This window comes from Mercenaria mercenaria, chromosome 9 (assembly GCF_021730395.1).
Source record: "Mercenaria mercenaria strain notata chromosome 9, MADL_Memer_1, whole genome shotgun sequence".
In the NCBI taxonomy this organism is placed as follows: Eukaryota; Metazoa; Mollusca; class Bivalvia; order Venerida; family Veneridae; genus Mercenaria; species Mercenaria mercenaria.
The window spans coordinates 63,336,107-63,357,705 of record NC_069369.1 but is presented as its reverse complement, the minus strand read 5'-3'; the positions used below and the strand labels follow the sequence as shown (position 1 = coordinate 63,357,705).

The 21,599-nt window shown below is 36.6% G+C and overlaps 1 protein-coding gene across 1 annotated transcript in view; it reads left to right on the top strand.

Annotated features, from left to right (window-relative positions):
* The window catches only part of LOC123546250 (protein mono-ADP-ribosyltransferase PARP14-like), a 35,029-nt gene extending 26,785 nt beyond the window's left edge, over window positions 1-8,244 (top strand). The window contains exons 21-23 of the mRNA XM_053551546.1: window positions 262-410; window positions 3,172-3,349; window positions 3,955-8,244. Coding sequence (XP_053407521.1) covers window positions 262-410; window positions 3,172-3,349; window positions 3,955-4,241 — 614 coding nt within the window. The 3' untranslated portion in view covers window positions 4,242-8,244. The remainder of the gene's footprint in view (window positions 1-261; window positions 411-3,171; window positions 3,350-3,954) is intronic.
* The last annotated feature ends 13,355 nt before the right edge of the window (window positions 8,245-21,599 follow it).

Genomic DNA, 21,599 nt, shown 5'->3' with positions numbered 1-21,599 from the left:
TGATAATTGGTCAGAATATTTTTTCCATGAAATCACTAGGTCAAACATGTTTATACTGTTATGGTGTGTTTCTCAGGTGAGCGACATAGGGCCATCTTGGCCCTCTTGTATATAATTGCTGTATTAAAGCCAGTTTTAGTACATGATTTATGTAGTCATAATAATTATATCATGATAATTTTGATTTGATAATTGTTTTAAATTTGAATTGAAACAGTGTCTTCAGGCGTAGGATATATCATTGGCATTTTCTGGTTTCAGGTGCTAGTTTTGATATTCCGAAGAATTGGCAAGCAATGAAAGATAAAGAAAACTTGAAACTTGTGACTTTGAATCAAGCAGATTCTGAGTACAGTAAAGTGGTATCCGAGTTTAAAAGTACGTTAGGAAGGCAGCCAAACATCGTGAAGGTATATACTTTCACTTGTTTTGCCATTTATGAAACGCAAAAATACACCATGTCGATTTTTTATGGGATGGATGGTCCGGCGTCCGGCGTCAATCGCCCTTTGTCCACATTTTTACTTAAACATCTCCTCCTCTGAAACTACTGGTCAGAATAATATCAAATTGGTCTGGTGAGGTCCTCTATCAGGTTTGTTTAAATAGGGGCATTTGGCCCTATGAAGGGGCCACTAGAGCTAAAAATAGAAATACGTTTAAACGACTTTTTATCATGAACCGCTTGATTGATCTTCATCAAACTTGGTCTGTAGCATCATTATTTGGCCTTCTCAACAGTTTGTTCAATGGGGGCATTTTGGCCCCTTTTAGGTGCTGCTACAGCTAAAGCTAGAAATACATTTAAATGATTTCTTCTCATGAACCGCTTAATGGATCTTCATCAAACTTGGTCTGTAGCATCAGTATAAGGTCCTCTCACAAATTTGTTCAAATGGGGGCACTTGGCCCCTCATAGAGGCCGCTAGAACTAAAAATAGAAATACGTTTAGACGACTTTTTATCATGAACCGCTTGATTGAGCTTCATCAAACTTGGACTGTAGCATCATTATATGGCCCTCTCAAAAGTTTATTCAAATGGGGGCACTTGGCCCCTTTTAGGGACCGCTAGAGCTAAAAATAGAAATACACAAATGTACCTTTAAATGACTTCTTCTCATGAACCATTTTATGGATTTTCATCAAACTTGGTCTGTAGCATCATTATATGGTACTCTTCCAAATTCTAAAGTTTGTTCAAAAGTGGGCACTTGGCCCCTTTTAGTGGTTGTTAGGGCTAAAAATAGAAATACCTTGAAACGACTTCTTCTCATGAACTTCTTGATGGTTTTTCATCATATCATACTTGGACTGAAACATCATTATGTGTTGTTCAAATGGGGGCACTTGGCCCCTTTAAGGGGCCGCTAGTAAAAATAGAAATACATTTAAGCGACTTCTTACCATGCAACGCTTGATGGATCTTCTTTAAATTTGGTCTGTGGCATCATTATTGGGTCCTCTCCCAAATCCGTTCAAATGGGGGCACTTGATCCCTTTTAGGAGCCGCTAGAGCTAAAAATAGAAATACCTTTAAACACCTTCTTATTATGAACTGCTTGATTGATCTTCATCAAACTTGGTATGTAGCATAATTATATGGCCCTCTCCCAAGGTTGTTCAAATTGGGGCACTTGGCCATTTTAGGGGCCGCTAGAGCTAAAAATAGAAATACTTTTAAAAGTCTTTTTTAATTTAAAATCTTTGAAACAAATTTAAATTCTTTTTTAAATTTAATACCTTGTCACAAACGATATCTAATTGGGACTCTTGTATGTAGTGTATTGTGTTGGGTACAAGTCACACCTACACAATTTAAGAATATATGGCAACTCACCGGCTTTTCATGGTAAATAAAGATACCAGTTGCCTCTCTGGGTATCATTCGAAGATCTTCAACAAATCAGCTGAATGGCTTCCTCGTATGAAAACCTGAGTAGGGTTCGAACTTACAGAAGTGAGGGACAAGCGATAAAATGTCACATATTTTTACCACTCGGTCCCTCATTAATCATGTTACCCTTTTATTAATTCCCCGCCACGAGTGGTGGGGGTTATAGGAATGGTCTCCGTCCGTCCTTCCATCCGTCCGTCCGTCCGTCCTTCCGTCTGTCCGTAACACTTTCATGTCCGCTTCATATCTCCTTAACCCCTTGAAGGATTTTCATGAAACCTAAGTCAAATGATCACCTCATCAAGACGATGTGCAGAACTTATGAGTCATCCATGTCGGCTCAACGTCAAGGTCTCAACTCGAGGTAAAAGGTTTGAGCCTTCCATTTGGTGTCGGGGGGACCGCTCTGTATCTCCTAAACCCCTTGAAGGAATTTTATAAAACTTTAGTTAAATGATCATCTCATCAAGACGATGTGCAAAACACATGAATCAGCCATACTTACTCAAGGTCAAGGTCAAGGTCACAACTTAGGGTCAAAGGTTTGAGTCTTCCATTTTGTGTCCGCTCTGTATCTCCTAAACCCCTTGAAGGATTTTCATGAAACGTGGGTCAAATGATCACCTCATCAAAAGAATGTGCAGAACTTATGAGTCAGCCATATTGGGTCAAGTTCAAGGTCAAAACTCTGGGTCAAAAGTTTGAGTCTTCCATTTTGTGTCCGCTCTGTATCTCCTAATCCCCTTGAAGGATTCATATCAAACCTGGGTCAAGTGATTACCTCATCAAGACAATATGCAGAACTCATGGGTCAGCCATGCAGGCTTAAGGTCAAGGTCACACCTTAGGGTTTAAGGTTTGAGCCTTCAATTTTGTGTCCACTCTGTATCTCCTAAAATCCTTCAAGGATTTTCATCAAACTTGGGTCTCATGATCACCTCATCAAGAACTCATGAGTCAGCCATGTCAACTCAAGGGCAAGGTCACAACTCAATGTCAAAGGTTTGAGCTATCTATCTTCTAAAGCCCTTGAAGGATTTTCATGAAAATTGGGTCAAATAATCACCTCATCAAGACGATGTGCATATTTCATGAGTCAGCCACGTCAGTTCAAGGTCAAGGTCACACCTCAGGGTCAAAGGTTTACACTTTCACCATCCATAACAGTGGCGGGTGATTTAGCTGTCTTTCAGACTGCCTTGTTCTTTCTCATAAATGCCCAGTAAATGCAAAATTGTGTAAGGTACGTGATGATTGCAAAAATGAACTTTTCAGATTGAAAGAATCCAGAATAAAACTTTATATACACAATACGCAGCCAAGCGTAAAGAGATGAACGTGAATAACCCTAACAAGAAAGATAATGAAAAGATGCTGTGGCATGGAACTGCTGATTATGCCGTACAAAGTATCAATTCACATGGTTTCAACAGGAGTTACTGTGGAAAGAATGGTAAGCTGAATTGAGCATTTATACGTTGGGGATTCTTAAAACCTATTTAAACTCGCGAGTGGTGGAAGACCCTCTTGTTATATTATATTTCCCACCGCCGATTTTTCCTGCTGTGCGTAGAAATGTCTTTTTCAAATTTCATTTTAGCTGTGTGGCATGTCACTGTGTTTAAACGTCCAACGTCCGTTTCGTATCTTCTTGACCGCTGGATGGATTTTCAAAAAGTTAGCATCAATTGTAAACCTCATCCAGATGATATGCAGAGTACACAACCCAGGGACAATGTCACACTAGAGGTCAAAAATCAAATAGCTTAAATTGGTGTTTACGCTATATCTGCCTTTAAAACCACTTGAAGGATTTTCTTGAAACTTACATCAGTTGTTAAACTCACGAAGACAATTTGCAGAGTGTACAACCCAGTTCACCAAGGTCAAGGTAACACTTTAAGGTACAAGCTCATAATCATAACATTTTCCGTTCCCTTTGCCAAAGCGGCCTCTTGGGGTATTAATCGCCTTTGATGACAGCTCTAGTTCATTTAAACTAAAATCTAGTAAATATATGTTTTACTATGTTCAAATATAAATAAATAATTATTTCAGCGACCGCAATAGGCCAAGGTGTATATTTCGCCGTTAATGCAAACTATTCAGACCAAGGAACTTACACGCCACCAGGTAGTGACGGAAACAAAAGAATGTATCGGTGTTTGGTACTGACGGGAAAATATTGCAACGGAACAAGCGACATGCGAGTACCACCAGCAATTGATAAATCCAAGCCGCACATTCTCTATGATTCTGTCACCAACAATACTGGAAGTCCGGCCATGTATGTCGTCTTCAATGACACACAGGCATACCCGGAACATCTTATTACTTACAGATAGGCTTAATGTTTTGTTTGCTCTATTCACAAACTGTGATCCAAGGACAGAACAATTTTGATGCTTTAGCAGTCGTGTAAAACATCAGATTCAGTTGTGTAATGTTATAGGACAATGAAATTTATTTGTCAGTATATCTTCCTTTCAGTCTCGTTATTGTTAGATGATTATATGAAATATGTTCGTTGTTTGCAATTCATGCATAATATACACTGAGCTTCGGAATATCAAGAAAACATAATTTCCAGCATATTTTAATCACATGATTAATTATGTGTTTGGTTTACTAAGAAAGTGGTAAAAATGTATTGTTCTTTTACTTCAGCTTCTGGATGTGTTTGCTTGTTGTCGTCTTTTGTAGCATAATGTTTGAAAACAATGAATGGATGTTTTGTAGCAAATACCAAAGTCATTTCCCGTTCTACTTTCATAATTATTTACGTTGTTGTGTTATGTGTAACCATGAAAAAACAGTTTGTATGTCTGCGGAAAGTTCAGATCTTATCCGAATGCCTCTCATGATACTGCTGATAAACTAAATGCAGTGGTACTTCTGATCAGATTAAACTGCAGTATATGCAATATGCACTTAGATGATGTATATAAGCTTGCGTGTATCATAAGCTACAAGAAAGGATGATAAAAATTGTATAATAGTGTCAATATTTGGCTTAAACAACTTCCTTTGAACTAATTACACATGCGTATTTCAATTTCATTGAAAAATGAAAGGGTATAATATGATACCCGATAAAGGCGTACACAGGATTCATATATTTTATCTTTGAATATTTGTCTTTTGTAATATCATCTCACATTTTAGAAATTTATTTTTGAAATCTTGTGAGAATCAATTATTATCTCTTCGTAAACAAATAGTTAATCGTAATTACCTGTATCTGATGATAACCTGTTTGTAGCTTGGCAGTTAAATACTGATGTGTCTCTTACAAGCTTCTGAGGAAAATATATTTCGTTATATAAAGTAAAATTGTACTAAAAGCTGATACATTTTGTTAATCTAATTCGACAGCTTTTATATTATTTCGCCAGTTCTTCTGACTAATAAAAGTTCAAGATTATCTTCTTGGTTGAATATAAAAGTACGTACAGAGGCAAGCAACATGTATGGCATTCAGCTTTTCCGTCTTAAAAATCTTATAAAATAGAAAAAGTGGAAACTTCACAGGCCGCTCAACACGACAAAAACGAAAATGTTGAATTCTCGGTTTGATTGAGCCTGTTCATGGACGGTAGTGGAAATGCATGAATCAAGTTTCTCCTGGCGGAAAGTGTTTACTATGATCAAATTTTACGCATGCTTGTTTGATTAGTCGAGATAATTTGAGAATTTTATATATTGACTGCCTGGATATTGTTATTATTTTTGTGTCGATTTTAATTTTTATATAGCATGATGGCTAAGTGCATACCCTAAAATGTATTCAGTTATAGACTTGTAGTGAGGTAATTAAGTAATTTTGTTTACCTACCTGAAAGAACCTCGGACTACGTCGTCTCTCAGTATCACTTCCAAGATCAGTAGTACTACATAGTACATACTGACCTCAGCTACAGTTTATAATTGTATGGTATCTCCGAATAAGCACATTACCATCATTAACTACAAAATTGCCCTTTTTATCTCACCTGGATTTTGTCAAGTGTGAGCTATTAGTACAGATGGATGGTCCGTCATCCATCGTCCTGCGTTCGCCGTCCTGCGTCAAGACGTTTTGATTGAACATCTCTGAAAAACTAATGGTCAGAATTTCACCAAACATGGTCAAAAGCATTTAAGTATATACCACTAGCATGTACCTCTTTCCAGTGTGGTCAGTTCATTCCACTTTATTGGCTGCCAGACCTAAAGATAGTTAAACACTTGAATAAACTCTTCTTATGAACTACTTGATAGATCTTCACCAAATGTGGTTTGTAGCAGTCTTGTATGGACATGCCTCTAGTTTCGTTCCTTCGAATGGTTCTGCCTGGCCTCTATTAGGGTCGCCTGTCTGAGAGCTAAAATGGAAAAACATGATAACGTTTTCTTATGAATGACATGATGGATCTTCATCAAACTTCGTATGTAGCATCCTCGTATCGTGCGCTCTTTTTTTTTAATATTTTGCATTGATCGATTTAAGGCCAAATTAAGGGGACTGCAACAACTAAAATATCAACTAAAAATAGGAAACCAGTGAAACAGCATCTTTTTGTGAACCACTTTGCTTGGTTTCTAGTGTCCTTGTATAATCTACTAGGTCCGTCATATCCTAATAAGACCTTCTCTCATATGTTTTAAAGTGGTTCCACTTGGCACGCAGGCATGGTTCCACTTGGCACGCAGGCATACCGAAAATAGTAAGAAGCGTTTAAACAGCTTCTTCACAAGATCTGTAGGATTGATTATCACCAAACTGCTCCTACAGCATCCTTGCACAGACCTCTCTCAAATTTGTTCTCATGGTTCTAGCTTACCCTTCGCGCAACCATTATTAGCTCACCAGAGCACGAGGTGCTCAAGGTGAGCTATTGTCCGACGTCCGTCGTCGTCCGTAGTGCGACGTGCGTCGTCCGTCTGCGTCAACATTTGCATTGTTAACACTCTAGAGGCCACATTTGTGACCCAATCTTTATGACACTTAGTCAGAATGTTTGTTTTGATAATCTCTATGTCAAGTTTGAAACTGGGCCATGTGGGTCAAAAACTAGGTCAGTAAGCCAGATCAAAGGAAAATTTTGATAACACTCTATAGAGTCCACAGTTTAAGTTGGAAACTCATGAGAATTGGTCAGCATATTTGTCTTAATGACCTCTAGGTCAAGTTTGAACCTAGGTCATGTGGGGTTAAAAACTAGGCCACCCGGTCACATCAAAGGAAAAATTCGTTAACACTCTAGAGGCCACAGTTGTATCTAATCTTTATGAAACTTGGTCAGAATGTTTGTATAGATGATTTCTAGGTCAAGATTGAAACTGGGTCATGTAGGGTCAAAAACTAGGTCAGTAAGCCAGATCAAAGGAAAATCTTATTAACACTCTAGAGTCCACAGTTTAAGTTTGAAACTCAAGAGAATTGGTCAGCATGTTTGTCTTGATGACCTCTAGGCCAAGTTGGAATCTGGGTCATGAGGGTCAAAACCTTGGTCGTCCGGTCAAATCAAAGGAAAATCTTGTTAACACTCTAGAGGCCACAGTTGTAACCCAATCTTTATGAAACTTGGTCAGAATGTTTTTATAGATGGTCTCTAGATCAAGTTTTAAACTGGGTCATGTGGGGTCAAAAACTATGTCAGTAGACCAGATCAAAAGAAAATTTTGTTAACACTCTAGAGTCGACAGTTTAAGTTTGAAACTGATGAGAATTGGTCAGAATGTTTGTCTTGATGACCTATAGGTCAAGTTTGAATCTAGTTCATGTGGGGTCAAAAACTAGGTCACCCGGTCAAATCAAAGGAAAAAACTTGTTAACAGTTGTAACCCAATCTTTATGAAACTTGGTCAGAATGTTTGTATAGATGATCTCTGGTAGGTCTTGAGGGGTAATAACTAGGTCAGTAGGCCAGATCAAAGGAAAATCTTGTTAACACTCAAGAGTCCACAGTTTAAGTTTGAAACTCATGAGAATTGGTCAGCATGTTTGTCTTGATGACCTTTAGGTCAAGTTGGAATGTGGGTCATGTGGGGAAAGATACTAGGTCACCCGGTCAAATCAAAGGAAATACTAGGTCAAGTTTGAAACTGGGTCATGTGATATCAAAAACTAGGTCAGTAGGCCAGATCAACTTCGATGAGCGATATAGGGCCATCACGGCCCTCTTGTCTTTTAGTTTAGATTATTGAATACCGGTATCCCAATATCTATAAACTGCAAAATTAGTGTACCTGGGACCATATTTATGATGATACGTAACTTGGAAACGAATGTTTAGTTTCACCTTATTTCGAAGTAATATAATGTGAATTTACATAAAATTTATTAAATCTTTCTTTTAAAAATTGTGTAAATTGTTACCTCTTTTTCCAGCATCCCACTCGCTTACAATGTAGCTCAGTAGGAAGAGCACAGATCTATGGGTTTGATCCCCAGGAAGGGTGTTTGTATTCTCCGTGACGGTGGGTGGGTGGGTGCGTGCGTGCTCATTTTCCCCCGAAACAGGAAACTGTTGCATTGTGATGGTGTGACTGATGTATGCCTGAATGACAAGTAACTTAGCCACATCTGCTTGAAGCTAATTAGGACATAGTGCGTTTGTGATCATGCAAGGTTGTGCGTTATCTCTTCTCTGAAGTAATTGTTTCTAGAATTAATACTTCATAGACCATCCCTATACAATGTTTTATATACCAAATAGTTCTTGGCAAGTAGGACACGCTTTACTTTGACTGTCCACGTAAGGCCATTTATTTGGCAAAATTGAGATGTCGGTAACGTTAGGTATGTCTCTATAACCTCTGCACGATGGTGAATTTGTGTTCTTGTAGAACTATCCAAAAACAGGCTTAATTTTAGTTCAACGAGGCTGTAAGTAGGATAAAGTCATTGACACTCAAATCTAATATCGTTTCCCAAAAACGAAGCTGTAAGTAGGGTAAAGACATTGACACTCAAGTCTTTAAATGTGGTTTCCAAAAACTGTCGAAAAGCTAGTTACGTCATATTCTGGTGATGCCGTCTAGCATTCTTCGGGTGCAGATATAGCATATAGGGCTCGTGGATGTCCGTAAAATCCCGGAGAATGCCGAAAAAGCGCAGAATACATACTTTTTCGATTTTCGTTACGGGTCCAATAAATTAATAAGATTACTTGAGTACTTTACGTGATTTAAAACAAGTACAATACTACTGTTATTATTATACCAGTTTTATAAAACGCCCTTTCCATGATAAACACGTTCAAAGGCGCTTTACATATAGCAAACGCAGCCAAACAGGGCGCGAAATTTATCCTCTACTAGTACTGTGAAGACACAGAGCGATTTGACCAGAGCAGATAGAGAGAAATCCCTTTCAGATACAGGCCTGTCCGGCTAACTTAGCCTAGCTCTGCGAATAGACAGACTGGTTCTTTAACATGCCCGGTGTATAGCACCGAAGCCGTCTTTCCTGCGAAGAACCAGTACATGCCTCTTAGTTAGGTGGGAGACACTCAAGAGGATCTCGGAAATTTCCAGTGCCTATTCACATATTATATGATAATAGTTTACGTCTCCGGTGAAAGAATTACATGTTGTTCTCAGAATATACCTCTTTGGGAATTACTTCTGACGAACGGCTTAGTTTTGATTAGCATTCTAGTATTCACGAACATCGATATACAAGGTTAGCGTTTCTTAGGAAAGGAGGTAATATGACAGGATAGCGGGGCTATTGGCTGTGTGAATTATAGGTTCATTATACGGTATAATTACTGTATTATTGGTAAACAGGATACGCTTTGGTAAAACTCATAGAAAATTACTAAAATATGCTCTAAAAAGAAAATTTGTTTGTTTCAATATAAGATCGATCTGTATTTTTTACTCGTGAACACCATAGTTCACATTTTAAATTGTGGTTATACCACTCGTGAAAATATTTCATTATGGTGTTCAATCAGTGAAAGATAGTTCGATCTTACACTGAAACAAATTTCCTCTATAAAAACATGAAAGAGCAGTGTCTTTAAGTGATCATGGCAATTATCGCAAGAACCATTATCAGTCAAAGGCAATAGTATCCCATGTATTACCCTACACGTATTTGCCACAAAAATACAGTCGTATGTGTTTCTTATCATATCTGATATATAAACACTGGTAAGATTATGCTTATATTGCCATTTAATTGCCATCTAAACACTGTAATATGCTTCTACTTTCTACCTAATCACTGTAAAATAGGTGTATGATGTACTTTCCACCTAAACACTTTAAAGTATTTGCAACCTGAGCACAGTCGTTTGTATACCATAATAACAATGCAGTATGTTTGTTTTGTTTCAATGAATACTGGAATGTTTTGACGAAATGAGTTATCTCATCGACATTGATGATGAAATTCCATCGTTAAATTGTTACGTTTTGCAGCGTAATCTTTTTGTACAGTCCAATTTTCATTATAAATATTTATTTGTTTTGTTTTTGTCTGGCGACACACATATGGCGACTATACTTTTTTTGGATAGAGGAGGAAAAGCCCGGATACCCTTCCGACATTTTTTCATACATGGGCGGGTACCTGTGTAGAACTAATCGCCTTCCTGGTTCCATTGGCCTGCTTGATTGCTTAGTCACATGAAAGTATCCTACATTGAACATACAGCGGTTTGGTGTAGGAGGCGATTCGGAGCAAGCGACCTTACCCTATCGGCCACGGAGAGCCCTACTTACAGGATATATGAAGTACATGGCTTTTCAATAAATATACAACTTAAAGCATATTTACTTCTCTTATGAACCATGCCTTTTGTTTCCATTCCGTGTGTTAGAGATACGGTTGGCGGGGATTACTTTTATTCGCACTGTCCTGTGGCTTTGGAACATGGTAGGGGTAAGAATGAGGTTGGGTGCGCACCATAAACCGGTTTAAGCTCCCCAGTGGTGTTATTTTTCTGCACTGGCCGTGTCCTACTTTGTTTCTTTCTTTCTTAGTTTTGTTCTTGTGTGTTTGCTTTGTGTGTGCATGTGTGCGCGCGTGCGTGCGTGTGTGTGTGTGTGTGTGTGTGTGTGTGTGTGTGTTAGTAGTGTGCACATCTGCGTGCTGTGAGTTTCATTTTTGGAAGGCTGCGGTTTTTTTGTGGATCTTGATTTTTATCCTTGTTTTTAGGAATTAAGCTAAACAATTGTTTCCAGTGGATACATGGGAGGAGAAACGATAAAATAAGTTGAAAGGCGTAAAGACGTAAAAAGTAAAGTAATTTTGAGTAACATTAAACATACATGTATGCTCTTAGCACTGAGATATAATGACAATGCATCAAAGTTAATCTAAAATTCTAAGTAAAAAGGGGGAATAATTCATGAAAGATTGGCACAAGAGATATGGATCTTGCATACATTCTAAGTTAAAAAGGGATAGAGTGCATAATGATACTCGTGCCATAGCTATTGCATTTTTTGTCGTATGATGTTGGTGATAAGGTGGAATCCAATAATAACTGAGATGGAGTGAAAATGCATCAAAAGTTTTAGCTGAAATTCTATGATCAGTTTAAACATATTTATTTCGAAAAAAACATCTTCAAACTTTTATAAGTCAACACAAATTTATACGAAAGGGATTAGAATGTAATAAAACTTAAACAGTTCCTCTCTCTATATTACGACAAAACATTGACATCTATAGCGGATTATTATTTCATTCAGTTAAAGAAATGAGATTTTTATGAATAAATAATAAACTTAAAAAATAATAACATAAAGGATATTTGATTATGGAATTAGAATGATGAAAAGTAATATACTTTTTTTTTTTATTATAATTTATTTTTCAATCTTCATACATTTACAAAATATGATGACTTGGACAAATGTTTTTAACAATAGATACAAAACATGTATTTTATGGTCATCTAATTAAACAAACATTTGTAGTAATGGATGTCACAAGAAGACTTTTTCTATATATATATTTTTAGATGAAAAAAATTAGAGAACAAAACATCTAAGAGAGAAAAAAGTTAAAAAGAGTAGATATTATTGGATGTTTAGATCGTCTCCAAACTCATATAATTGTCTAAAAATTGTAATGGTTATTTATGCTACAATCATGTAAAAATCAATTTGTAGGCACACTATCTAGAAAGTATCATTTTATTATATAGATGAAGAATAAAATATGTAAGATATTTTCTTTTTTTTTTTATTATTATTATAGCCAACAGCATCTACATTCATACCTCAAAACCAGACCATTTGATATTATGTTGGTTTATTTTGTCATTTGATAATGCAATTTCTTTTTCAAGTTTTATCCTGATTTTAAGATATGATATGAAACTGTCAAAACTGAGTGTTTGTTTTCTATTTTTGATTTGAAAAATGTAAGATTTCATTAGAAATATTATAAAGTTTATCACATTTTTTCGTTTTACGTTCCTTTCAGCGATACCAAAACTGACTACCTCTAAGCTAAATTGTGTTTTGAGATTTTTCTTGTCAAGGTACATATGTAATTTGTTCCATAGTTGTTGTACACAGTTACATTCCCAAAACATATGTTCTAATGTTTCAACATGCATATTGCAGAAATAACATAAATTTGATTCTGTTAATTTGTATTTAAATAATGATTTGTTTGTTGGGAGAATTCTCATCAGATGTTTGTATTGAAAACTTCGTATTTTTGTATCTATTGTTGCTTTCTGTGTTTGCATGTATATGTTTGACCAACAAGAGGGGTTCTCTGATATAATCGCTGACCATTTCATTTCCGACTTAATTATTGGTTTTGGTCTGTTTCTTCTTTGCGTGTCGTAAAGTAGTTTATTTGGTTTATAGTAATATACTTATCATTGATATGTTACAAAATAATAAGACAGATTAGATAAAAGAGTCTTAAGAAATTTAATTAGCAAAAAAAAAAAATAATATAGAAACAATACTAATCTTGAAAGATTTTATGGTTATAAAGATTAGAAGCAGACACAAAATCAGGTTTTTGAGTCGGCTAACGCTGAAAGCGTTTGACGAGTCCTTGCTCACATTAAATGACCTCACAACACAGCAAATTGATGTAGTTCCATTAGATTGTCTTTAATTTCAAAGAGTTCATTGATCGGATGTAGTTCGTTTATTTTAATCCCAATTGCTATGACCAATATACGATGTAATCTGTCAAATTTATTAAGTGTAATTGTGCAATACTCGAATAAAGCCACGTACTTTATTCCGCGGTAACTCATTAAGCATAAACACGCATAACGATTCTGCGGGATACGGTGGCACAGAGGTGACATCCGCAACACTGTATTTAAATTGTGGCCACAACTTAGTAAATTGTGGCCACAACTTAGTAAATCGTGGCCACAATATAGTAACTTGTGGCCACAACTTAGTAAATTTGTGGCCTCAACTTAGTAAATTGTGGCCACAATTTAGTAACTTGTGGCCACAACTTAGTAAATTGTGGCCACAAGTTAGTAAATTGTGACCACAAATTAGTAAATCGTGGCCTCAACTTATTAACTTGTGGCCACAACTTAGTGACCACGACTTATTAGCCAGTCGAAACGATAAAAAGATGGATAGACGGACGGACGGATGAATAGATCGGATGGTACCTATGTACCTACCTACTAATTTATTTGTTTGTACTTCCGTCCGTTTATCTTCCCTTCCTGTATCACACTTTGCAATGACGTAGACATTTTTGTGCGTTCATTTCGTATGGTTTCTGATTTCTGCCATTTTGCGTTATCTCCCCGCAAACCTGACGAGCAAAAACACGAGAAGTTAAAATGCGGGGACGCAGGTTGAAAACTCTATTTTAGCAGGGACGCGGAGCGAAAACACGATAATTACAGGGGTCGCCAAGTAAGAATAAGTAACTGGTATGCCGGGGATGGGGAGCGAAAACACGATGATTAGCGCTGCTTAAACATAGTGTTCTCGAACCGCGCCCCGACATTCCAGTTACTAAATCTCACCCCGCGATCTTGATAATTATCATGTTTCCGCTCCTCGCCCCCGCTATAAAGCGAGTTATCACCCCGAGCTCCTGCCATTATTAGTTGTAAATTTCAAGTGTTTTCGCCCGGCGGGGTCACCAGGCGATAAATCGCTATTAAAAGTTTAAGCAGCGCTAAATATCGTGTTTTCGCCCCGCGCCCCAGACATACCAGTTACTAAATCTCCCTGGCGGGGTTTCGACCTGCTTTCTCGACATTTGAACTTGTTTACTCTCGTGTTTTCTCTCGACGTGGCCGCGAGACGAAAATATAATTTAATAGGGTTAAAACGCGGAATGACAGAATTAGCCAACCGAAACGAATGTTTTTTCTTCGCTGCTGTATAGGAGTGCAAAATAGGAGCGCACAAAAGTGTCTACGTACCAGCAAATGTTAAACAGGAATAAAAGGTAGATATATGGATGGATCGACGGAGGGACAGACCGATGTACGGATGGATTGACGGACGGATGGATTGGATGGTACTTACCTATCTACCTATTTATTTGTCTTTCTGTCCGTCTGTCTATCTTCCATTCCTGTCTAACCCGTTGCAGGGACGTAGACACTTTTATTCACGTCCATTTTGTAAGGATGCTAAATTCTGCCAATTCGCGTTTTAGACCAATTAAATTATATTTTTAGCCCGCGGGCCCGTCGAGCGAAAACACGAGAATTAGCAAGTTAAAATTTCGAGAACGCAGGCCGAAACCCCACAAGGGCGATTTAGTAACTGGTATGTCTGGGGCGCGGTGTAAAAATACGATTAGCTCTGCTTAAACGTTTGATAACGAGTTTTCGCCTGGTGACCACGCACAGCGAAAATACGTGAAATTTATAAGTTAAAATGGTGGGTGTCCGGCGTGATAACTCGCTATTTAGTGGGGGCAAGGAGCAGAAACATGATGTTTAACAAGATCGCGGGGTGAAATTTGGTAACTGGATGTCGGGGCGCGGTTCGTAAATACTATGTTTAAGCAGCGCTAATTATCATGTTTTCGCTCCCCACCCCTGACATACCAGCTACTAATTCTCACCGCGTGGCCCCGGTAATTATCGTGCTTTCGCTCCGCTTCCCCACTCAATAGAGAGTTTTCAGCCTGCGTCCCCGCATCTAAATCAATAAATCTCGTGTTTTCGCTCAAAAAGGGTCGCAGGGAGATAACGCAAAATGGCAGAAATCAGCAACCATACGAAGTGAACGCATAAAATGTCTACGTCACTGCAAAGGGTAAGACAGGAATGGAAGATAGATAGACGACCGGAAGTGCTGACAAATGAATATGTAGGTAGGTACGTAGGTATCATCCAATCTATTCATCTGTCCGTTTGTCTATCAATCTATTTATAGTTTCGATTGGCTGATATAAGTCGTGGTCACGAGTTATTATATTGTGGCCACAATTTACTAAATTGAGGCCACGATTTACTAAATTGTGCCACAATTATGTGTGGCCACAATTTAATAAGTTGTGCACAAGTTCTAATTGGCCACAATTTACTAATGTGCACAGTTAGTAAATTGTGGCCACAATTTACTAAGTTGTGGCCACAACTTAGTAACTTATGGCCACGATTTACTAAGTTGTGGCCACAAGTTACTAAATTGAGGCCACGATGTACTAAGTTGTGGCCACAATTTACTAACTTGTGGCCACAATTTACTAAGTTGTGGCCACAAGTTACTAAATTGTGGCCTCAACTAAGTAAATTGTGGCCACATTTTACTAAGTTGTGGCCACAATATAAATAAAGTGTTGTGGATGTCACCTCTGTGCCACCGTAGCGGGATTTGGTAATACATTTGCGCATATATGATTATGGTGACTAATTTTATGCCCTTTTGTCACAAAATAGCAAATATGATGTTCACAAATTCAAATAAAAACTGCATATAAACTTATTAACCAAATTATCCATTTGTTACTCTGTCCGTTTCAAAAAATAATCTTTAAAATCATTGCTCAAATAACAAATGTATTGCGCTGTGCATTTCATGAATTGCGCAGGGTTACCAAGCTTGCGTAACATCCAGCGAAAGACAAAATATAGTTCCGGAACATACTGCTAGTATTTAATTGAGTCGGCTGCCTCTGAAAGCATTGGAATGTCTCTTATCAAAGAGTTTACCACATCGATGAAATTAAATTATGGCAGCTTCATTTTAAATGACCCGAATAAGATATGTGCAGTACGTTACTTCTTCCGCGAGACTTCGTGGATGAATCCTAACTACATTCTGGGCACTTGTCGGCGAACATACGTGACCTGTTTATAACAACGCTTCTACGACTTTGCGTTTGAAAATACGGACTTCGGTTTACCGAAAAAATACTACGAAGATCGGCCAGATAAAAATGATGCAAAGTCGCGAGTGGCGAAATTGCAAACGTCTATAACTTCGTTTTAAATCGTAACCTTTCCGGAATTTTGACTGGTTCGGATAATTTGCATACGATTCTGGTCGCAAAAAAATGAAACCGTCACCTATTCATAATGAGACGTGGGTTGCAGTCAGTAAGTGGATAAATTATCGGGAGAAGAAGCTCTTACTGTTTTGTTTAATTACTACTGATTTTAAAAATGATTTTGTTTCTTATTTTTCAAGAAATAAACAATAGGCGAAACATTAAATTGTATTTTCTTGTAGTTTTCGAAATCGAAAGTAGATCGTCTATGTTAGACTGCTTTGACGAAACGAAACAACTTTTTATGAAATGATTTAAATAAGAGGTAATTTCACTGTAAACTTCAATGTCAGATACTGCCAATTGCTGCTAAACTGTCTTCGTATTATCACAATTTGTAAAACATATTGTTGAAACTGGAGATTTTGGCGGTATTAATTAAGACAAGTGTACGTATCCGGATATAATATTTTGGTTAAATATCGAGCTGTGTTATAGAATTTTAACATTAAAGTAACAGGCATGATAGATATTATTGTAACAGTAATGATTCTAGAATTTAATTTTATAACACATACATAGAATCTATATCAGACTTATATTCTAGTCCTGCGGCATGACTTGAAAGTAAAAATATGAAGTGATAGTCATTCATACTTTGGATATTGTAATACTAAAAAGAATCTAGGTAATATTTAGAAATTGAAACATAAAATTTTCAGTTTGCACCAAAGGCTGTATCAAGGGTGTACATTTTCCAAATTTTCTTGTGGTGATACTCCAAACTCTATTTGCAGGAGGGGGTATCCTCCAACACCCTCTCCCCATATTGCCACCTTACAGTTTGATACATTTGCCCTTTTACCACCTGCCACAATGCCTATTTCAAAATCTGACTGCCATTCAAAGGAACACCCCTCCCCACACCCAACGTAAAAATGGCTCAAATATTTTTCAGCCCAGTCCGGGCCTGACTGTCTACATGAATCAAAATGGATAATTGAAAATGCATGTACTTGGGGACTATTGACATGGTTTTGAAGTGGTTAACAGGTCTGAAATAGAATAAATGATGGTTTTAATTAAAAATGAACTGCTTTTATTAATATTGGATTGGTAGCTAGTCCGAGTAACTTCCCTTAGTTTCGAATGCGCAATTTTCCTGTCAGTGTAAACATTCATGACACTATATATTGACACTCAGCAACATTTACATATCTTTAAACGCAAAAGTAAGAATACTTTAAATTCACATCACTTATAATATGATTGAACAATACCTAATGTATGACACGGTTATCGCCAGGCCCGTTATATGTGAAATATATGAACAGTTCTTTCGTCCATCCGTTACAAACTGTATGTGGCAATCCGCGCTATAAAATTTCAATATATAAATTGTCATATTCAAATTTTATCATGTGCGAATATATACCAGCCGATAATTGCCTGTGTTTGGTAATGTCAGAGGCAAATGTTTACTGGAAAAATATATATAGTCATGGGCAGTATCTTAGTGTCAGCTGAATACCATCTTCTTCCCAAGAATCAGTCAGCGTATAGACGCTTTCACTCATGCGAAATGGCTTTACTCCGATTAACCAGTGACTTGTTGGAAGGCTTGGAAAATCAGGAGGTCAGTGCTGTAATTGCACTGGATCTGAGTGCCGCCTTTGACACTGTTGACCACGATATTTTAGTGCAAGTGTTACACTCTCAGTATGGGCTATGTGGTACAGCTCTCAACTGGATTGACTCTTATCTTAGGGCACGCAGTTGTAGTGTAAGTGTAGAAACTGCTGTTTCAATTCCACGCCCATTACAATGTAGCGTTCCCCAGGGTAGCTGTTTAGGCCCCTGGCTCTATCTCACTTACGCAGGAACTCTATTTAATGTCATTCCCCAGTCACTACCAGTGTTTGGGTTTGCTGATGACCATATTGCCAACAAACGCTTTCGACAAACTTCAGTTGAAAATGAGAAACAGGCTATTCAAGAACTTGAAAACTGTGCATTCACCATTGATAACTGGATGAAACAAAACAAACTTAAAATGAATACGTCAAAAACCGAATTCATCTTATTCGGTAGTAGACAGCAACTTGACAAATGTTCAATAACAGAAATTGACATTGCTGGTGACAAAATCAAATCAGTATATTGTATAAGGTACCTAGGGGCATTCTTAGATGAAAATCTTAGGTTTAAGGATCATGTCAAGAGAAAATGTCAGAACGCAATGGCTAATTATCTTAGAATCAAAAATATTAGAAAATACCTTACTAAAGAGGCTACTGAAATTCTGGTATTATAACTGGTCATTTCACATATAGATTATTGCAATGCAATATTGTATGGTATTCCTCACTGTGAAATTCAGAAAATGCAAAGGATACAAAACGTGTGCCAAAGTTTTCAAACTGTAGGGCCGAAACTATGGAACAAACTACCAGTAGAAGTGAGAAATTCTGATTCGGTAGACACTTTTAAGAAAAAGCTCAAAACACTGTTTTTTAAAAGCTTTGAATCATGGTTCTGATTATTTCTCTGTTGTGGACTGAATATGGTAGAGACGCTGAGTATACTCTACTATGTAGTGTGATCGACGTATGCTTTATACGCTATGTTGTAATTTTCACTGTACAGTAATTTTGTCAAATATGTCGTGTTTCATTGTTTGATACCATTATGTATATAGTTTATCATGATTTTTCTTTTTTAATTTAATGTACAACACTAGTGAATATACTATGTGTAAAATTAGGCGTTTAATCAAATAAAGCAGTTTCAGTTTCAGTTTCAATGTATACTTTCAACATTTTTATTTTGCGAACCACTCTTCAATTGTAGAGAAACTTTGATTTGATATTCGACTTCTATGTCCTTAATCACGTACGTCTGGCGAAAGCTAAGGCAAGAAAAGGGGATCCACCGATAATATTCTTAGAAACATGCCTTCTAAATTCAGGTTTCTCTTCTGTCCAGCTGGTTATCAGAATACAACGGCGCTCTGTGGACTCACTCCCAAAATTATCTCCCCAATCTTGGTCACATAACAGTTAGAGCAAAGGGTAGGAAAAATCTTAGAATTATATGGAAACACAATCACTATATAGCATCTCAGTATAGGTAAAAAAGCTAGGGTACAACGGCCGAATAAAGCTTGAATAAAGACAGCACAATATGGTTTATTCTTTTTACAGATTTTATTATATGTTTCATATCATAGTCATTACAATGATGGGTACAAATGGGAAAAAAAATTGTCTCATATTCACTTTTTTCAAAAAAGAATACTCATAGTAAAGATTTTTTTTTTAATTTTGGAAAAACACTTTCATAGGGTTTTTTTTTTTACTGTTTTCCTTGTGTACAGATAATTGTATTGTAAAGATAACAAGAAATATCTTTAAAAATGATGGTCGGCGAATTGTAATAAGGAAAGAAGTTTATGAAGTTTTCATCTATCATTCATCTTTCATCTAACATTTTTCAAATTGCAAAACTAAACACCGCACTTTAACAATTTAAATGGTTCTCTTTTAATTTTTCACAAAGGTTTCGTAGGGTTGCAATTTTGTTTCGTTTATCTTTAGACGAATAATTACAGTAGTAGTTTGATGAAGATTCATGAAGCGGTTCATGAGAAGAGGTCATTAAACGTGATAATATTTTAGCTAAACTGGTCCCTATCCCCATTTGTAACAAAATAGCAGGAGACCATACGATATTGTTACACATCGAGTTTGATAAAAATCCATTATATTTTAGTGGTTAATGCGAAGAAAGGCATATCTACTTTTAGCTATAGTGGTCCCTAATAGGGCCCAAGTTCCTATATAAATAAATTTGGAAGAGGACCTTATAATGATGCTCCAGACCAAGTATGACAAAGATCCACCAAGCTGTTCATGAGACGCTGTATAAAGGCATTTCTAGTTTTAGCTCTAGCAGCCCCTAAAAGGGGTCAAATGTCCCAGCCGAAAAAAGTTGACTGCGGGCCTAATAAAGATGCTACAAATCAAGTTTGATTAGAATACATGAGAAAAAATCAATTAAAGGATTTTTTTATTTATTATTTTTATTTCTTTCTAAAATAGGCCAACTGATCCCGCTTTAACAAATAGCATATTCGCTATTCATGAATCTTTGGACAATGACGTCACACCTATAAAAAAGTGAAGGTCAAGCAAAACATACAATTGTAATTATTCCAATATTTCTGTTTCATAAGCAAAGTTCACATTGATAAACTGTACGCAGCGTACCTTCATTTCAGTGTAATGAAATTCAGTCATTATATAGCATATATATAATAAAACAGATTTCAACTGAGTTCAATATTTGCATACCATACTAAAGAAAAATATTCATATATAATAAATCAGTTAAATAATTTATAACAAATATATCAAAGCAAACAAGTACTCATTTTAATACGCAATCTGAATAAGTCACAAAAGCAAGAAACATTTTCATATACAGACGACAATTGTAACAAGGAAAATTTTTTAAAAAGCACTTCTCTACAAAAAAAGACTCTTATCACACCCTTATTCATGTGATACGCACCCCGTATTCAGCTCTTTCTTTAATTTGATATATGTTGGTATTTGAATAGGTTTTTATCATATTTATTAAACTTACTTATCACTTTGAGATATATCAATATTCTTGCTAAATATACTGAGCCAAAGTTAGCTTTAAAACTGTGAACAGCGTCGTTTAGGATAAACGCTTTGTCTACATTTCACTCAGCGTAGCACAATCAACAGAGTGAAAGAAATTGACACTCTCGTCCAATCAGGCAGAGTGTTGCATAAATCTTCCATTTTGATAAATTATCTATAATGCGTTATCAAGTAGTTTGATTTGCAAACTGAAGTCACGTGGCGTAGTTAACGAAAACGAATTTAGACGGCGTCGCCGAAAAATGACAAAAATATATGGGTCACCTGGCTAAATTGTATGTAAGGACCCCTTGAACACAACACCTGTTCGGACGAAAAAATGGCCTGAACCTGACCAAATTGATTGTATCTGCTAGAAGTTTAAAAAAAATCTGAATCCTTTCTATAATTGAATACTAAATGATCTGAAAGTAGATATTATATTATCAATACAAAGTTAATTGTCAAACATTTTATGAACAATACTGTCTTTCTACTAAAATGAGCTGTCAAATCACAGTCATATAAATGGCAAGTTGCATGATACATGTCAAACACGATACATGTTAATACAACATTAACTAGTATCAACATTTGATTACTGATAAAACTTACTGAAAAAAAAAACG